The following is a 19,868-nucleotide window of genomic DNA, read 5'->3' as shown; positions in this document are numbered from 1 at the left end:
TTTTGTGGAACCAGGGATTGAACTCAGGCCCTTGCACTTGCCAGGGAAGCACTTATTCCACTGAGCCATCCCCCCTGCCCCTTGTTCGTTTTTGAGACAGGGTCTCTTTATGTAGTTTAGGCTGATCTCAAACTCATGGCAGTCCTCCTGCCTTAGCCTCCCAGGCACTAGCATTACAGGGGTGCACCACCATGCCCTGGCTTCATGTGTTAAGTGAATTTTGAGGGGAACCCAATCGAGATCTCATCACCATCCAGAGGAGTTTTTATTTATAATCCTAGGGAAGAGTTACTGGAATTCTAGTAAGTAAATTCCAATCTACCACTTTTAGGGCAACCCACAGCAAAAAGAAAAAGACAACGACATACTTGCAGTTGTGGGGCACAAGGGGATTCTAAGTCCAGTTGGAATAATGACTAACCCAGGGCTGAACAGGGCTTTTTAGTTTGTGAAGGTGGGAGTGGCTCGGATTGAGTGAGTGAGGGTGGAAGTATGTGAGTGCTGGGGCTCTTGGCTCTGTAGGAGTCGCAGTGGCACCTGTGCAGAAAGTACCAGATTGCGGGGACAGGCAGCCTCTAAGTGTGGAGGCGTCTACGTGACACAATTTGAGAGAGTATCTTTTTTTTTTTTTTTTTTTTACAGAACTGCGCATTGAACTCAGGCCCTTGCGCTTGCCAGGCAAGTGCTTATTTTACTGAGCTGTCTTCCTGGCCCTGTATCATGTGTTTTTGGTCAGAACCTCAGCTCTGATGTCTGACCTTACTGCCCTAGATAGGATGGCCTCTCAGGGCTCAGTCCCAGCCGGCACGCAGCATCCTTGACCTTGCTCAAACTTGGGAATAGGAGCTGTAGGCCTGTGCCCATTTGCATTGCTTAAATCCAGTTGAGGGGTCGTGTCTCCCAGCCAGCTCTGTACACAGCAGCACACAGAAGGTGTGTGTGCTGCTGTGTCGAGATTTGAGCTTAATGTCCCTGGGAACTAGAGAAGACAAGCATTTGTTCATGTGTTTTCCACCTCTTCGGTTTTTCTGCCCATTCTGAGTGTTGTTGCTTGAACTTCATTTTCATCTTGGTGCTTGTGTACACAGCTCTTCTCCCAATACTGATTGGCCTTGGTCCAGAAAATGTGACTACTGACTCCAAGGGCTTGGGGGCTTCCTTTGTGTATGCTGTGAGTACACTTCTGCTACTTACGATTAAGGGTCGTTTCTCTCCCTACACCACAAATTTATAGGCCTTTTATTTCTTCCACCTTCATCACATTAGTTACTTGTTCCACGTTGAGTGGAAGTGGTGACAGCTGTGTTTCTGTTACTAACTGCCACTGTCTCCTGGGAATCCTCAGGCCTTTGACAGATTACAAAGTCCCTTGGTACTCTGGTTACTAAGATTTTCTTCGTAAATAGCTGTGGGATTTTATCATATGTGTTTCCTACCACTGTTGAGAAGATACTGCTTTTCCTTTCTGTTAGTGTAATGAATTTTTAATGCTTTTCTCTTCCTGCAGTGAGTTACAAGGATTTGTTTTGAGGATTACACCAATTTGTCGATTGATTTAAGTGATTTTTGTTGGGGCTGAAGAAATAGCAGGGTGGTGTAAGCACCTGCCTAGCAAGTACAAGGACAAGAGTTTGGTCCCCATGACCACATGCCGTGCCGACCTTGAAATCAGATACGGTGGTGCACGCCTGTAATCCCAGCACTGGGGAGGCTGAAACAGGAGGGTCGCTATGAGTCAGAACTGCATAGCAATACCCTGTATCAAATAAATAAGTAAATTTTTAAAAAGATTTTTCAATAAACAGTTTTTTCCTAGCATCTTGTAATGAATACAGTTTATATTTTTACAGGTTTTGGTGTTCACTATACTGGTCACATCAATGAATTGCTAAGTGTTTTCCTTTCTTCTGGATGTGTTTGAGAACAGTTATCTGCGCTGCAGTTTTTGTGCGGAAAGCCTTTTATAGCATACAGTTTCTTTAACAGACATATAGGAATATTCAGATTTTCTGGTTTTTGTCAGGATTCTGCCAGTCCTAATGAGGTGTTTCTTCTTCTTCTTCTTTTTTTTTTTTTTTCAGAACCAGGGATTGAACTCAGGCCCTTGCGCTTGCCAGGCAAGCGCTTATTCTACTGAGCCATCTCCCTGGCCCTTAATGAGGTGTTCTCTTGTGTACGGTGTCACGGTACTGGCATGGACAAGCTAGCTGCCCGCACGTCCTCCTGCAGGAGCTGTCCTCTTTGTTGTAAGAGTTGTAAAATACAGAGCTCCTTCTTCCCTTCCTTCTTGGCGTTAGGGTCCCGTTGCCGCCTAACGAGGATGAGGATGACAAGGAAAAGACGCCAGGGGGTAGCAGTGTCGCGTCAAGGGCGTTGCCTGGCACTCCGCCTTCAGCATCAACAGGGCCATCTGCACCGACTCAGCATACTGTGGGCACGCTACTTCTTACGGAAAATGATTGGAGTCTGTGTGGTCCGGGTGGTGCGGAACATGTTTCTAGTGTCCCTGCACCTCCCAAAGGTGAGAGACTATTTTAAAAATTCGTTTTGAGTGTCAGTGTTAGTTTCACTGCAAGTGTCTTGTTGAGATATGTATATATATAAACAGTTAGTGAGTTGGATCTGTTAGATTACAGACTTGCTGGCTTCCATCATTTCAAACTACTTGTAAAACTTGAAATTGACTATAAAGCATACATGCAAGCGCGGCGTGGCAGCACACATCTGCAGTCTGAGCTGGGTCACTGCTCCGAGCCCAGCCCACGCAGCTTAGCCAGACCCGGCCTCAGAATAAAAGCTGGAAATAAGTGCTGGGCCATATTCAGGGGGAAGTCCCTGAGTTCAACTCTAGTACCACAAAAGGAAAAAAGGGCAAGCCCTGCCCAGGGGCTGGTCGTGTGCCCTTGCTCACAGGGCTGGCGGGGCTGAGGGAGGAGTGGGCTGAGAAGGTTCGCTTGGTTTCCTAGTGTGAGGCTTGAGAGATGCCCAATGTGTGCTTGGTGTCTCGCCTTTCCTTCCTATAGACCGGAAAACTGGTTCCATAAGGAGGTATAGTGACTTTTTCAGAAATATGGGGAGACGGCTCAGTGGAATAAGCGCTTCCCTGGCAAGCACCAAGGGCCTGAGTTCAATCCCCGGTTCCGCCAAAAAAAAAAAAAGAAATACGAACTTTTCATGGTAAAGCCAAAGGTTGGCCCAGTCAGGACTGAGAACTGTTAGGCTTGCCTCTTGCTTCTGTGTGCTGCTAGGAGTGGCTGTGGAGCCCAACTTAGCAGAGTCGCTTTTCCTCCCTCACCAGGAAGAAGCGGCCTGGGCTTTTTACTGACACCCACACTGGTGCCATGGCTGGCTTATTTGCTGCCTTCTGTCTGGCCACAGATGCGATTGCACTCAGCATCTCCACTGTTGGGGTGGGCCACCTCTCCGCAGTGTTTCCCCTAGAGTCACATGCCAACCGTGACTTGGTTGTTTTTTTTTTATGAGCAGAATATATTTATTGAGAGAAAGAAAGCTCCTGTCCAAGAGAGGGACAGGAAGGGGCCCGAGTGGGTAGTTCCCCCAAAACTTACCATAGTTTTATGGCTTTTTTCCCCCCTGCAGAACCGGGGATTCAACTCAGGCCCTTGAGCTTGCTAGGCAAGCGCTTATTCTATTGAGCTGTCTCCCCGCCCCCTCAAAAGTGCGGGTTGTTTTTTCTTTTTGTGGTACTGGGGATTGAACTCAGAACCCTGCGCTTGCCATGCAAGCACTTAGTCTACTGAGCTATCTCCCCCCAGCTGTGACTTGGGAATCGTTGCTAAGTCACATTTTTGGTCACTTCTCTCTGCGTAGAGAGATTCTCAGTAGTATAAGAGCCCAAGCAGTAATTTGTTAGCCAGCTATGGTGGCGCACACATACAATGTTAGCACTGAGTGGGCTGCACTGAGAAGATGGTGAGCTCGATGTCCACTCTGGGGCACATAGCAAATTCAGGGTTGGCCTGGGCTGCACAGCAGGACCCTGTCTCAAAAGCCAAAAAACTCTTTAAAAATTTACCTGCCTCAGCCTCCCAGTTGCTGACATTACAGATGTGTACCACTACACTAGCCAGAAAGATTTTTTTAATTAATAAAATAGCCTCCTTCGTATTTCTTTACTTATTTCTGAATTTTGTATTTCTTTCACTTCACAGAGCCCCACTTAGACCGACGTTCCCAGCGTGCTGTGGTGAGCGAGATGACCAGTGGCCTGTGCAGCAGCGATGAGAGGGAGAAGCTGTCCCTTAGTAATGTGACTGCCAGGAAGAAGCGTGGGTTGTGCTGGGCCTCAGAGGACCTTCCTGTGGATGCACCCTCAGCGGCAGCCTCGGGGCCACAGCAGAGTCTGAGTCCCGCATCGGGCAGGAACATGGAGACGGAGGGCTGCGCTACTGCTGCTGCTACTGAGAAGAGCATCACAGTGCCCAGAAATCCGCCAGGCCTCGCTGGCCTCAAGAGCCCCCCTGCACCTTCCAGGAAGCCCGGCACAGACAGCGCAGGGCACATGCAGGAGGGTGAGGACCCCCAGGAGCAAGCAACCGTGTATGGAGCGGACATGGAGCTGACAGCCACCGATGTGAGCACAATTGTCACCGTTACCCGAGGCGGCAGGCCTAAGAGCAATAAAAAGATGAACGACTGTGAGGGCAAGGCTTCCAGGAAGGCAAGAGACCAGAGCTCTGAGGCAAAGAGAGAAGGGCCACAGAGAAAATGTAAACTTAGTGCAGGCATGCACGCCGAGGGGCAGGCTGAGAGTGGGCCGCAGGGACGCTCTGCGTGCAGCGGCTGCAGCGGGGACTCGGGAGACCCTGATTTCATCGTCAGTACTGCACAGCCGTCTCCATCAAATCTGCGGAGGAAAACAACCCTTCATCGTGGCTCTGGTGCAGAGGGCAGACACAGTGCCCAGTGCAGCAGACAGGAGAAAGGATGCGAGGCCAGCACGCAGGGGACAGCATCCCCTCCCTCCCCCAGTGCAGGTGGGGCCCTGCGAGAGGGAGGCATGCGTAAGCCCCAGAACTCAAAAGCAGGCAGTAGAAGTAAAGCTTCCAGACAGACATGCGTGATTCGGAAGATAGAAAAAGATCCCTTATTCTCAAACCGAGATGATAAAGAAACCATTTCTGAAAACCTGGAAGTAGCACAGGAATTTCAGGCAGCTGATCTTTCCTCCAAAGAAAATGAAAATGTATATGCCTATGAGATCCAGAATCTGTTAAACAAGCGTGTCTCTGATAGGCAGCCTGCCAGTCAGTCAGAAGTCAAGCTTAAGCAGAAAGTAAGCAGAAGGACAGAAATAATTTCTCAAGTAAACCAGTGGTGTGAGGACAACAGTAAACATGTGCACACCCCCCAGCAGAGGAATGGTTTCTTCCACGTGGATAAAGAGACCGCCTCTGGAAACCTGGGCGTCTCAGAAGACCTTCACAGGCCCAGTCCTTTCCTGAGCAATCACGGAGGCCTGTGTGCCCGTGAGACCTGGAACTCATTCAATTTGCAGAAGCCAATCATTCCTGCGTACCCTGTTCAGCAAAATGAGTCCAAAATTAATAAGTTTAGGCAGAAAGTAAATCGGAAGACAGAGATAATTTCTGAAACAAATCATTTTGATGATAATAAAAGTGGCAGTTGCTCAGAAAAAGGTAATTTGCTCTTCCCCCAGAAGGAGAAGGAAGTCCTCGCTGCAGATGCAAAAGACCTGAGTGAGTTTCAGGCCCCTGGTCTTCCTCCCCAGGACAGCGAGCTGTGTAAGTGCGAAGCTGAGACTGCTTCGACTGTGAGGAAGCAGATCTGTGGTGTGCTAGCTGCATGTCGGAATGATCCCAACACAGGGAGACTTGGAGGAAAGAGCTATCAAAGTACAGAAATCTCTGAGCTTACCCAGGGCCACGGCCTGCAAGCCCTGGAAAAAAGTAATGTTGCTTCTCTAATCCACAAGGATGCTGAACCCATTTCTAAAAGCCCAGAGGTCACACTTGAGTTTCATACAGTTGATTTTCCCACCAAAGATCATGAAAATTTGTACAACTATGAGACCCAGAAAAACTGTGTCACCAGTGTGCAGCTTCCTCAGCAGAAGGAATCAAAAACAAATAAGCTTAGACAGAAAGTAAATCGGAAGACAGAAATAATTTCTAAAGTGATCCAGATATATGAGGATATTGATAATGAGGTACATGGCCAAAAAAACTACTCAGAAGATCTCGATCTTAAAATCGTTAGATCTAAAAGAAGATTCGATCAAAAAACACTTATAGGTGAATACTATATGGAGATCAACAGTGATATAGCTCCAGATCCATCTAAACTAGTTAAAAAGCATAGAAGAAAGTCGTCAGGCAAGGCAAAGAACATTCTGACAAGAGATCATAGCAGGTTGGCCTTGCCGCCTGCAGATTCATCACAGGCACCTGCCACCTCGGAGGCTGGCATGGCATGCGTCAGCAGTGGGCCTGACTCTGCCACTGGAGGGCCAGTTGCACATCCCGGGCTTCAGAGACCAGTCTCTGTAACTCCAGACACAAACAGCCACGCTTCCTGGGTGGAGGCGAAGAAAGCTGGGCAGTGCCAGGCCACGGAGGTGACCAGGGTGATACCCAGAGTGAATCGGAGGACAACCTCCACAGCGCTTCCTCGTCGCTCCAAGGGAGCCGCGGCCCTTGTGCCGAGTGCTGCTCCCCGGAGGCCTGCTGGCTGTGAGCACGTGGACCAGGAAAACTGGGGCGAGAGTGGGAGGTCTTTTGGCAGTGAGCTGGACTTCTACACGAAGGCATTTCAATCTTTCTCTCAGATACATTCCCCTGATATGCAGTGTTCTTCCTCTGATGGTGTCCATGAGGGTTCAGTGCCTGTGAGTGTTTCTTCTAGTAAATTCCTGGCCATCAGAGACCTCTCTGTCCCTACGCAGTCACTCAGCTGTCGGGGCTGCAGTGACGAGCATGAGAAGATGAAGGAGGTACGAGCCAGTGTGGGCCAGAGAGCACAGAAGAAGCCAGCAACAGGTAGGCAGTCCCTCCGCCAGTTATGTTCTTCCTGGTAGGGTTGGCCTGAGTGTGTGTGTGTGTGTGTGTGTGTGTGTGTGTGTGTGTGTGTAGCATGAGCTACACAGGAGTTAAAGGAAGACAGTGGTGAGTCTTGGCACTCAGAACCCACACAGTGGGTTGGCAGTGACCACAAAGCTGTCAGGGAAATTCCTTTTCATGTTTTGGAAGGAAGCTGAGTGTTTTACATGTGCGTAATGAGCTACCCCTGTCTTACTTTACCAGAGAGTTGCAGGCTCCTTAAAGTGCAGCCTTATGTAGTATGGTCAGAGCCCTTTACTCGGGGTGTAGAGGGAAGGACAGGCCAGCCCTTCCAGGTAGTGTGTGAAGGAGCAAGGAAAGTGGTGAAGTGAGCGTGCAGGGTTTGTAGAACTCACTGGAAGAAAACATTGTAGCCCTGAGCGACAGGGAAGACTTACTATTGGTGTTTACTTTTTTTATTCTTTTTATGTATTTAGTACAGGGTCTACAGGGTATCACCATGCAGATTGGACTCGTAATCATCCTCCTGTTTCCAGCCTCCCAAGCACTGGGATTTCAGGCGTGTGCCACCACGCCCAGTCTTGACCACAGTTCCTGTCTCAGTCAAGGGCTCAGCACCCCCTGGGGCTGGGCCAGCACAGCAGGTCCTGGATCGAACCTCAGCAGCTGTGCCCTGCTTAAACAGGCACTTTAGTTTGCTGAACTGCCTGACCGGCCCAGTGTTTACTTCTTATTTACTCCCGTTATTCAAATAATACTGCAGAAAAGCCGAAGTAGGGAACCAGAAAAAAGCAGGAGTACAGAAATCTCCAGGAAGAGCATGGCCGTTTCCCGTGTGCAGACTCTCTTGAAATCCTGTTCTGTAATGTTACTCACCCACTTCTTTTCTTTCAAATCCTAAGAATATTTTTTGCTTTTGTTTGCTTTTGTCTTGGCCAAGAGGTTTTGTAACATATTCTAATATTAGACGCTTCCCTACCAATTCTCATGTTTCTATGTGGAACGAGCATTTCTGTGTCTGCTCTAAGTGCTAGGATCCTCCCCACAGTGCAGAAATTCACAAGAATTTTTGTGAGCTGGTATGATTTTTTTTTTTTTTTTTTGCGGAACCGGGGATTGAACTCAGACCCTTGCGCTTGCCAGGCAAGCACTTATTCTACTGAGCCATCTCCCTGGCCCCAAGCTGGTATAATTTGAATAAAAATACTGCAGGCTTCTGTGATGGTTCCTTTCCAGTGTTAAGCCTATTTTAAAAATTGCTGCCAGTGACTGGTGTTACTACTCAGACCTATTGACAAGTATCTGTGGAATTGTTCTTTGCAGGTGACAGAACACTGCAGGACTTGACAAACACTGACTTCTTTTCAAGTAACACTGCAAAGTCTGAGAGTGAGTCAAGAGAAGGAGCTTCCCAGCCACCGAGCAAAAGACGGCGGTGCACACCAGTCAGTCTGAAAGAGCCCAGTCTCAAAAGGCAAGCGTGGGGCGGCGCAGCACAGACCAGGGTTCTGTGCGCCAGCGGGGGGCTGGGCTTAAGCCGGCCAGCACTTACTGTACTGAGCTGTCTCCCTGGCCCCGCCATGGTCACTTCTGCAGTCTGATAATCATGACCTTTATGTGGCCTCTGGGATTTTCTTATCCACATTACTTGTTTCCCACCTGTTCCCTGGGAGTTATTGTGGTATCTATAGTCTTTGCTTCGTTTTTGTTCTGTTCTGTTTTGTTTTTTGGGCAGAACTGGGGATTGAACTCAGACCCTTGCACTGGCCAGGGAAGCGCTTATTCTGCTGAGCCATTGCCCCAGCCCCCCTCCCCCACTTCTTTTTTGTCTTTGTTTTCAAAGAATAATAGTCTTTGTTTATTTTTAAAAACCAGCCCAATCTAAGGCTCAGGACCCCTGTCAGAGGGGAAGAAGTGTCTTCACCCTGGCAGGGGCTGGAGTCCACAAATGTCCAGGGTAAACACTAGTGGAGATCGCAGAGGGAGATGTGTTGATGACTCAGTAAAGCTAAATTTTAAAAAGCCCCTGGTTCTTTATGTCACTCTAGTTTTGTCTATTGTTTATTTTGTTTCTTTATTTGTCCCCTTCCTTATGCACAGAACCCTGTGGGTATCAGGCCCAGCCAGTATCAGCATTTTGTCATATTTGCTTCTTCTTTTGTTTTGTTTTGTTTTCCCATTCTGAGGATTGAATCTGGGCCCTTCACAGTGAGCTATATACCCGTCTTTTATCATTGTCATCATTATTATTTATTTATTAAGACAATATCTTGCCAAATAGACCAGTCTGAGCTTGTGATCCTCCTACCTTAGCCTTGCAGAGTGCTGGGATTATAGGCAATGTACCACTGTGCCCAGATTTTTTTTTTTTTTTTAATGTATGTATTGGACTCATAGTGATCCTCCTATTTTCAGCTTCTCCAGTGCTGGGATTACAGGTGCACCCCAGCACACCCAATCTCAGTCCCAATCTCAATGTGCCCCAGGGCAGGGCAGGCATCAAGTTTCAGTGGCTGGCTCTGCATAGGGGCAGCCAGGCACGTGTTACTGGGGATTGAATCCTGGCCCTTGCACTTGGCAGGCAAGCCCTTAGACAGACCGCTGAGCCCTGTCCCCTGCACAGGCCAGAAACAAACCTGGTACCTGTGCCTAGGCTGCTGAGCTATCTGGCTGGCCCTGTGCCCAGATTTAGTAGGGCTTTCGGGAGGGGGGGGGTTATTTGTTTATTTGTCTGTTTTTTAACACACTTCTCTCACTAGAGGGTTTTTTTTATTTTTTTGTGGTGCTAGGGATTGAACCCAGGACCTTGTACTTGGCAGATATGCACTTACGCTGCTGAGCTACCTCCCTGGTCCTTCCTTGTGGTTTTTTTTTTTTTGTTGTTGTTGTTGTTGTTTTATTTGATACAGGGTCTCACTATGTAGATTGGACTCATAGTGATTCTCCTGTTTTCAGCCTCCCAAGTGCTAAGATTACAGGGGTGCTACCATGCCCAGTCTCAATCCCTGGCTCAGTGTACCCCGGGGGCAGGGCTGGCACTGCAGACCAGTGATCAAACCCAGGCCGCTGCGCTCCACCTAAGCAGGCACTTTAGTCTGCTGAGCTATCTAGCTGACTCTCTTAATTGTATTTTTTAAAGCAAATCCTCAATACTGAGTCATTTGATTCCTAAAACCCTTCTCTGTGTAACTCTTAAAAAATGAGTCTCTTAACAAAGTTCTTAACAAAACTAGATAAGAATGATCACATGTAGAAAATTTAAAAGTAATTCCTGATGTCAGATGTCACTAATTATTAAAAAAATGTGTGTGCAGATCCTGGTCTGGTTAAGTGTTTCTGAGGCCCCTGCATTCTTGGGGTATCTGTTGTTAGGCAGAGAAAGCCCTGCACTTCCTCTGTGCAAAGGTGCAGTCCTCAGCAGAGCCAGCAGATGGCAGTAGTAGGGGCTGGGTAGAAAAAGAAAGTGAAGCACTAGGGTCTTTTTAAAGAATAGTTTTACTGGGGCTGGGGAGATAGCTTGGTGGTCTGAGCACCTGCCTGGCAAGCACAAGGACCCAGGTTCAATCCCTGGTACCTCGTGCCATGTCAGCCCCAGAACCCTGGCCATTTCATGCACTCTGCCAGCCCTGAAACTGGCATGGTGGTGCACACCTGTAATCCCAGTGCTGGAGAGGCTGAGAGAGGAAGATCACTAAAGTCTGGGCTGCATAGTGAGACCCTGTGCCAAATAAATAGATACATAAAAGTTTTTTTTTTAATGTAAATAGCTTTACTGAGATATCAAATGCATCTCCCCTTGTGAATATGCTACACCTACCCCCGCCCCACCCACTGAATTGTTAACCCTGATTTTAGTAGACTCTAGCCACCGCCAGGGTGAGGCTTCTTCCATCCAAGAGGGCCCTAGAGGGGTCTCAGCCTGAGCAGCTGTGAGCCCGGCCCCTACTGCAGCCCCTCCCCTTCCTGTCCCTTTCGGTGGCCCTCCTTGTACATTCTGCCCCTTAAGGACAGGGCTGCACAGTTAGGGTCTTTGCCTGGACCTTGTTAGCAGTGCAGTGTGCTGCCCAGTTCTCACTGGCTTTGGACCACTCAGGACCAGCGATTTGCCCCCTTCCTGGCTGCACAGGCCCCGCCTGTGACCATACCTCGCCCTCCTGTTGATCTGGTGGGTTCGCTGCCATGAGCTGTGCTGGAATGCAAACTTGTGGGCCTGCTGCCGCTTCCCCCCACAGTGCACAGGAGTGAGCTGCACAGGAACCGCCGCATCGGCGCTGCCGAGCTGCGGAGCATTTTCCAAAGCTGCCACTGCTGCTGCTGCTTGTTGCAGTTTCCCATCACAGTGAATGAAGGTTCCAAGGTCCAGGGCAGGGACAGGAAGCAGTGAGGGGCTGTCACAGGTTGGGGACAAAGGAGAAACCTGTCAGGTTTTTTGGGGCGACGCAGTAAAGAGATAGAAAAGATACAAAAAGCCTTTATTAACTCCAAAGAACGGAAGCATCCAGGGCAGATGGGGCAGATTCTCTGGGCTGAGGCAGAGAGTTGAGCCTTGTCTGGACTTTTGCTAGGGATGGAGTTTCAGGGGGATGTTTAGGAACGCTTGAAGAGCTGATTGGGGTCTCTTAGCAGTGGGAAAGGTGGCAGGAAATTACACCCTGGGCTGGACTGGAGCAGAAGCGGGGAGGTGCTCTCTGGAAGATAAGCTGTAGTTTGCAGGCAGCAGCATGTGGGATGACCACCATAATTCAGCATTTCGTCCGAGGGCCAGAATAAGACTCCACATCATTTTCCCTTTCTCTCTTCTTTTTTTTTGGCGGAACTGGGGATTGAACTCAGGCCCTTGTGTTTGTCAGGGAAGCGCTTATTCTACTGAGCCATCACCCCAAGCCCTTTTTTTTTTTGAAGCAGGTTTTCACTATGAGGTTCGGGCTGGCATTGAGCTCACTTTGAAATCCAAGGACTCACAGCAGTCCTCCTGCCCCAGCCTCCTGAGTGCTGGGATTACAGGCGTGCACCGCCGTGCCCAGCTTTCACAATCTTTTGAGCACTCCTTGTTTTCCGATGTGCAGCGTGGCCTAGGCTGTTGTGGTTTCCAGCTTTGGAGCTGGGGGCTTCATCAGGAAGCCCATTTCCCTCAGGACAGATAGTCTGTTCAGAGGCACCAGTGTGCTCCCCCCTGTGCAGAGTTGCCCCAGCAGCCTGCCACTGTGCGGCAGCGCCCCCTCACCCATTGGCGAGAACTGCACACGTCGCCATCTCCAGATCTCAGAGCTGCAGGCTCCTGGAAGGGCGTGGAGGACTTTCTCCCTGGGCACAGGTGGGAGGACTTGGCTGCCTCCCGGCGAGTCCCTTCCTTACCTCCCGATGTGGAGAGGTGGAAGAGCAGGGGTCCTGGCCACGCCTGGACCATGCCATGGCACCTCCCCAAGGTCACGAGGTGACTATGTAACTGGAGTGGGGATAGGGGGTCTCACTGGAGTTGGCCCACCCCAGGTGGTGCTGTAAGAGGGTCCTCTCGAGGACAGCTGGGAAATGGGGTGCATCACCCTGTGGGAACAGGACGGTGCCACTTTAGCTTCCTGTGTTCCCTGCCCCCAGCCGTGGTAACCTGGGCTGGCCACCTGTGGAACAGTTGTAGATCTGTTCGGTTTTGGCCCACACCTACAGTGATCACCCATGCAGCTGCTCTGGCTGTGTTCCGCTTGTCCCTGCCTGCTCGGCCTGGCCGCAGTGTGCTGGCCTAGGCAGTCTGCAGGTGTATGGCTGAATTAGATGCAGTTCTCAGGGGCTTGGGGCCTTTGAGGTCAGTGTGGCGTCTCTTCATGGTCTCTAGTTTTCCATTTTGAGTTTGATCCTTTCTTCATCAACAGCAAGCATTCCTTTCTTATTAGGGATAATCCACCTTTGAGGTATATGTTGTCTTTTGACTTTATGTCTTTAATCATGTAAAAACTTTACTTTTTTTTTTTTTAATGTATTTGATGCAGGGTCTCACTACACAGATCGGACCTGTAGTGATCCTCCTGTTTTCAGCCTCCCGTGCACTAGGATTACAGGCTCACACCGCCACGCTCAGTCTGTCACTGGCTCAGCGTGCCTGGGGGCAGGGCCAGCACAGCAGGCTGGGGATCAAACCTGTCTGCCTAAGCAGGCGCTTTAGTCTACTGAGCTATCTGGCCGGCCCAAAAAACTTCATTTTTTTATAATCAAATTTGTCAGCCTTTTCTCTTATAAATTTTGAGGTGACCCTTTTATTTATACATACCTTGGTCAAGGGTACAGAGTTCCTTTGTGTGTGGAACATGGATTAAATTTTATCCTTTTCCCAAATAGCTACCTACTCATTCCAACACCACTTACTTATTATTTTTCTTTTTAATGTATTTAGTGCAGGGTCTCACTACACAGATCTGTGGGGCCAGGGAGATGGCTCAGTAGAATAAGCACTTCCCTGGCAAACGCAAGGGTCTGAGTTCAATACCCAGTTCCTCCAAAAAAAAAAGATCCTCACTACATAGATTGGACTCATGATCCTTCCTGTTTTTTAGCCTCCCAAGGGCTGGGATTACAGGCACACGCCACCACACCCAGTCCCAGCTATGTCTCAGTGTGCCCTGGGGGCAGGACCAGCAGGGCACACCAGGGACCAGCAGACTAGGGATCAAACTCCCAGCCCCTGCGTCTGCCTAAGGCTCTTTAATCCACTGAACCATCTAGCCAGCCCTCAACACCACTTACTTAAAATGCATTTTTATCCCAGAGACTGGTGGCGCCCACCTGCCAGGTGCTGAATTTCCATGGGACCCAAACTTGGGCCTTTTGTTCTAATGTAAGGAGGGAAACACTTCATGTGCCAAACGGACATGTTGACTGTCTCAGAAAATAAGGTGACTGGGCACGATATTAAAAACAAAAGTGCTGTGCTGCTCTTAGCGGAAGGAAGGAAGCAGAGCTCAGAGGAGGGTGTGTCCTGGGCACTGGGCCAGGGTGTGGCCAGGAGGAAGTGGGCCATGTGGTGCCCTCCAGCCAGAAAGTGGCCCTAGTGGGGGAAGTGACCCCAAGAAGGCTCAGCCACTGGCAGCCCCGTGCACGTGCAGCGGGAATTCCTCACATCTGGACAGCACAGGCCACCCGAGCCGTGTCCAGCACAGAATCCGTGGGCCAGCGGCACCGGTACTGCGGAGCAGCAGAGACCGTGGACAGAAGAATGATGGGGGAGCAGTGTGCGCGGTCCTGCAGAGGCAGGCATGAAGAGGAGCCAGGAAAGGCCCGGCGGTACCGTCCCTGACAGTGCTGCCGTGTGCACAGAGCGGGAAGTTCGAAGGGCTGGCCACGTTGGCACGCTGCAGCAGCTCCTGGGAGCGGCCACCAGTGTCACTGCCACGTATGGTTGCAGTTTGCGTGCTAGAGACTGTAGGAAAAGGAAACCTGTGTGGCCGTGTGGTGACTGGAAACCCTGCCTGGATGGCCTTTCTCCCGTTGTTAATTCTGCTGGTGGTATTTCCAAGCCTCCCTTGCCGCGGGATGAGGAGAGTTTTCTTCTGTGTACCCCACCGCAGTCTGGGTCTGTTTTTATTGGTAAGCTTCGTTTTTTTCCTATTTTCCAGAAAGATGCGAAGATGATGTGAAGACTGACTCTAGCTTTTGTGAATTCTCAAGCCACAAGAAGTCAGAACAGAAATACATGTGGGATCACCAAGGTGGCACACGTGGAAGTTCTTTTTCCCCTTCAGCCTTTTCTTGGGTGTTGATTTGGTTGTTCCTGTATTTAGATATATGTACATAAAATAGCTATTTTTGTAGTATTAAGCTTGTAAAATAGTCCTGGTCATATAACTTCTTTCTTGCTTGTTTAAGCTCCTCTCTTTCTAACACCCTTCAACCAAACAAGTGCTATCACCCTTTTAACCAAGCGTATGAATAAATACTTTCGCAGTGGCTGTGTCATATGCAACGCTGTCGTGTTTTGCTTTGCCTTTGGCCTGCTTGCTGCACGTGAGCACGGGAAAGCTGTGTGGCGCTGCACTGTGGGGTCTCCCCACTCCTTCTGCATGGACTGCCAGTTCCTGGCTGCCCCAGGAGGGGCCTGGAGACCAGTGCTTCACTGTGACCCTTTGGCCTCTACGACTCTGGCCAGCAGTAAGTGCTGAGTCAGCTCGAGTTGACTGCTTTCATTCCGACTGGTCAGCTCTGTTCTGCCTCCCAGGGGAGGGCCAGGGCCTCCGGCAATCCCGTGGCCATCTTCCCAGGACCCTGGAATCCTGTGGGAGATGGCCCCAGACGTTACAGTGATAAAGAGGACATTTCACAGCCCCACCACATGAGCCTGCGAAGCTCGAGCTCTGCAGGGCAGCAGTCTCCTCTGCTTGGGCTCCGGGGCTCGGTGTCCTCCGCCCGGGTTCCGGGGCTCAGTGTCCATGGGCTCTGTTTCTTCTTAAGACTAGGCCTCCCCAACTCACTCTGGTGTCACATTGTGTTCTTACCCTTAATTTCTGTTTTCTTTTTGTGAAACATTTTTTTCTTTTCCCAGGCAAATTGTTTATTTCATATAGATACAGAATAGCAGCCTTTTACTATTGGTAGAATTTGTTCACAGTATGAATTTTCTACTTCTAAGTTATAAAAGTACCCGTGGTTTTATTTTTCTCTTACATTTAACTTCCTGACTCTACCAGGTATGGTGGTGTGCACGTACAACCTCAGCACTTGGGAGGCTGAGGCAGGAGGTTTGCCATGAATTCAAGACCAGCCTGGACTCTAGTTAGTTCAGGAGCAAACTGAACTGTACAGCAAGACCCTGTCTCAAAAAAAAAGCCAAATGATAGAAGATTATAAAACTTCCTGACTCATGGAGTTTACCCTAATACGTGGTATGAAGTGTGGATGTAGGGTTTATCTTTTCCAAGTGATTCCCCATTAGTTCAAAAGCCCACACTGTCCACTACTGACTTCAAGTGACCATTGTAGTATTCTGCAGGCACTTACATTTATTCTGTGATCTTTCATCTTCTAATCTGTGTTTCTAATAACCTCTACCCTGGGCTTCATTTTTAATTTTTTTTTATGTATTTGGTACAGTGTCTCACTACGCAGCTCAGACTCGCAGCGGTCCTCCCGTTTTCAGCCTCCCCAGCACTAGGATTACAGGTGTGCGCCACGATGGCCTTTCTTGGTGGCCAGCTCAGCATGCCTGGGAGAAGGACTGGTGCACTCTGTGGTTCAGCGGTCGAACCCCCGTCCCTGTGTTTGCCTAAGCAGGCACTTAGTCCACTGAGCTGTCTCGCCAGCCCTACCCTGGTCTTTAAATTGTAGAGACTGGGAGAGTTTCCAAGCTTTCTTCATACAGGTTTTACACTCTCGATACACGCTGGCTTAGGTGTCTAATCTTTTTCTGGATAGTGTGAATAAGGAATCTCCATTCCTCCCCCTCTGACTGCTCTTCGCATGTGTGATGACAATGACTGAGTCCTCTGCTCACTAGTACTTTTTAGTTCATCACTTCAGTGCTTTTCTCCTACCCTTTTCCCTAATGCTTACCCTGCTTGTTGCTTTTTCTTGTCGGATTGCACGGCTGCGTGCGCCCTTGGAGAGCTCGTGGGCACCTTTGCCTTGCTCCTGATTCCCATGCCTGCCTTCACCCCATCAAGGAAGGAGGTGGTTTATGGGCTGCATAGTTATAGCCACATTAAAATAAAACAAATTGAGTGCTTTTTTTGAAAAAAGAACAGGTCTTGGATTTCATCAGCTGCCTTTTGGCGTTGCTAGATTTTATTACGACCTAGCCCAGCTCTCCCTTCCGCTTCTGCGGCCTCTGCCAACTCATGCTAGGGATGGGAGGAGCCTGCGAGGGCCTTGCAGGGCTCGCTCTGGAGCAAGAGAGAAGTGGGGGCTGGAGTCGAGGCTGCGAGCACTTAGGACTCAGCGCCGAGGTGCTCCGGCTTGTTGTGCATGCATCGAGGCAGTGATCTGCAGGACTGTCTCAACTCCAAGCCCAGCTTTGTCCCTTGCTGTGGGATGCTGGGCTCAAATCACATTCCTTCTCTGGAGCTGACTACTTTTTCACTTCTGCCAGTAGGGGGCACTAGAAGGACATGGAGAAGCAGAAAGGGAACCAGGAATTTGAAAACCTGTGCTTGGTTCACCTGGATTTCCTGTCAGCACCTGTACTAGCTGGGGCTCTAATTCCCACAGCTGGGACGCTATATGACATGCACGGCGTAAACTTTGTTTGGCTTAAGTTTCAAAGGACTCGGTCACTTGCTCCAAGGCAGACTGTCATGGCAGAGGATATGGCAGAGAAAAGACGCGGAGCTCTCGTGGCCAGGAAGCAGAGCGGGGGGTTTTCTGTGACAGTCTCCTTGCCCCTGCTGGGCTTCACTGCCCGCATTCTGATCAGCGTTCTGGTCTTCTGCACCTCGCCAGACGTGCTGCCAGGCTTTGCGCACAGAGCCCCAGGGCTCTCAGCCCCCGTCGCCAGGCCTTCCCAAGCTCCTCCTGGCGAGCAGCTTCTGAGACTTCTTTGGGCCTCGGGGTCAGGCACAGCAGGGACCCACTTCTCTGGCATTCTCTCCCTTTCCCATCGCTGGACACAGCACCCAACAGCGAGCCCAGTCAGAGCTGGAATGAAGGAGGCTGGGATGGCACGCAGTGCCGCTCACCAGGGCCTGGCGGCCTCCCTGCTGCACTATAACACCAGTGGGGGTGGGGACAGACCAAATGCAAGTCACACGGGATGCAGGAGTTTCAGAAAACCTCTCCAGACTGTTTTTATTAGAAATATCCTTGTGAACGTACGCTTTTTCATCTTTTATTTTATGTATTTGGTATAGGGTTTCACTATACAGCTCGGACTCATAGTGATCCTCCTGTTTCAGCCTTCCCAGCACTGGGATTACAGGCGTGCGCCAGCACACCCAGTCTTAATGGCCAGCTCAGCACGCCCAGGAGTGGGGCTGGTGTGGCATGTGGTGCCTGGGATCGAACCGTTGCCTAAGCAGGTGCTTAGTCTGCTGAGCTATCTCACTGGCCCTCTGTTTCCCTCTTTACAAATTTTTTTTTTCCTAGTTCAGTTGAATTAGTCCCTTTCCCATCATTGGGACAAAATGCCTGACACCCACAGTATAAGGAGGAGAGTCCTGCTTGGCTTATGGTGTCAGGGACACGCGCTGGCCCACTGGCTCAGACAAGGTCCTCATGCGGAAGGGTGTGGAGAAGTCTGCTGAGTCCACGGTGGCCCAGAAGCAGAGCTGGGAAGAGTGCTAGCTAAAGATGCCCCTTTCAGAGGTGGCCCTGGGGACATCTGAATCCTCCTCCAACTCGCCTCTCCAACTGTTTCCACCCAATCAAGATGACCAACAGGCACATCTACCCCCGAAAATGCCTAGAAACAACGACAGCTTGCTGCCAGCAACAGCCAGGTTTCCAGGATGTGGTTTCTGAATACCATCCCCACCCAAGGAAGGACACCCTCCTGGGAAGGCTGCTTCCTGCTTCCCAGCCTGGGCCAGGATGGAGAGGAGCGGGGCCTGGGCGTTTGGTTGTCAGCAAGCAAGAGTGCAGGAAGCTAGCAACTGAGTGGGACTGGAGTGGCGAATGTGAGGACTTGTTGTAGACCTCGGTGACGGTGTCGTGTCTGAACAGGTCATTCCTGTGTGTGCTTGCATTTCCTTGCACGTGTGTGTGTGCAAGGTTTGTCGCAGAGGGAGGCCCGGGATGATCCGCCCTCAGCTGGGCAGCAAGGGGCACTCGAGGGGCCGGAATCCTCGTTCTGTTCTCCTTTACAGACATGCTTTGGACAGTTCCACCTTCAAGTTTGTGTTTAGATCAATAAATGGTGCGGGAAGGCTTTCTAGCTGTGCTAAGCGAGAAGTTTGGAAAATGAGTGTTTCAGCCCCTTGGAGTTTCTGAGGTTAAGTGTGCAGAGGAAGCCAGGGAGCCCCGCCTGCCCGAAAGGGATCCAGCTGCAATCTGGATGAGATCCAGCTGGTCTCAATCCAGTGGAAACCCTTGGGCAGGGGTGCCCACGGCACACCCACGTGCGCACACACACACACGCACACACAATGCACGCACGCTGCTTACTCAGCCAGCAGTGGGTGCCTCCCTCCGCCTAAGATGGTACTGTGGACCCGGGGTCAACACGGAGGGGGGGGACACCACGTGGGGTTGTGGGGGAGGGCCGTCCCGAGCTCCGCAGCGTCACCAGAGGGGCGGGGCCTGACTACAAAACACTTAGGGTCCACACCCGGCTACGTCCACACTGTGGAGCTGCCAACGCCAAGCCACATGGAGCTGGAGCCAAGCACACTGCACTTCTGTGTGAACGGTCGCAGGGTGAGCAGGGACACCGAGGCAGCCCTGGGGACCCTCAAGCTAGGACAGTGTGGGACAGGACCTGCGGTTGGGGTCAGGGCCACCCTTGTGTCCTGGCCACAGGACCAGGCACCTCACAACCCACACACGCTGTTCTCACCCTGCTGGACCCAGGTGGCAGCACACACTGACGTCCTTTGAAGGGGAAACTGAGGCAGGGCTTCTAGCTGCATGGCCTGTTGTCCCTGTCACAGGGGGCACGGGCTACTGTGACTGCTGGCTAAACCAGGCCATGCTGCGGGCGGTCCCAGAGTCCCTCGGGACTGCGGCTCTGGGTCCTCAGGAAGAACCTGCCATGTCCAGGCACAAAGCAGGCCCCGTGTGTGCAGGGCGATGACAGGCGGTAGATAGCTGAGAGGGGACAAGAGCTGGTGTAAGGGCCCAGCCAGGGCAGGGAAGTGGACAGGAACAGGTCCTGGAGACAGGGTAGACGCTGGGGCCTCTAGGGGGACAGCATGA

The 19,868-nt window shown here is 50.6% G+C and overlaps 2 protein-coding genes across 3 annotated transcripts in view; both read left to right on the top strand.

The window, feature by feature from the left end:
• The window catches only part of Sgo2 (shugoshin 2), a 29,052-nt gene extending 14,248 nt beyond the window's left edge, over nt 1-14,804 (top strand). For both annotated transcript variants that reach the window (XM_023712277.1, XM_023712278.1), the window contains 4 exons: nt 2,298-2,521; nt 4,173-7,019; nt 8,364-8,514; nt 14,645-14,804. In XM_023712277.1, coding sequence (XP_023568045.1) covers nt 2,298-2,521; nt 4,173-7,019; nt 8,364-8,514; nt 14,645-14,660 — 3,238 coding nt within the window. In that variant the 3' untranslated portion in view covers nt 14,661-14,804. The remainder of the gene's footprint in view (nt 1-2,297; nt 2,522-4,172; nt 7,020-8,363; nt 8,515-14,644) is intronic.
• Nucleotides 14,805-19,267: 4,463 nt separating this feature from the next.
• Nucleotides 19,268-19,868, top strand: part of LOC101572360 (aldehyde oxidase 1) — a 41,591-nt gene continuing 40,990 nt past the window's right edge. The window contains exon 1 of the mRNA XM_004628602.2: nt 19,268-19,370. Within this exon, the coding sequence (XP_004628659.1) occupies nt 19,323-19,370 (48 nt within the window). The 5' untranslated portion in view covers nt 19,268-19,322. The remainder of the gene's footprint in view (nt 19,371-19,868) is intronic.

Source organism: Octodon degus, unplaced genomic scaffold (assembly GCF_000260255.1).
Source record: "Octodon degus isolate 3935 unplaced genomic scaffold, OctDeg1.0 scaffold00025, whole genome shotgun sequence".
Lineage (NCBI taxonomy): Eukaryota > Metazoa > Chordata > Mammalia > Rodentia > Octodontidae > Octodon > Octodon degus.
Note: the sequence above shows the minus strand (reverse complement) of the source record. Positions and strands in the feature narration are given on the sequence as shown.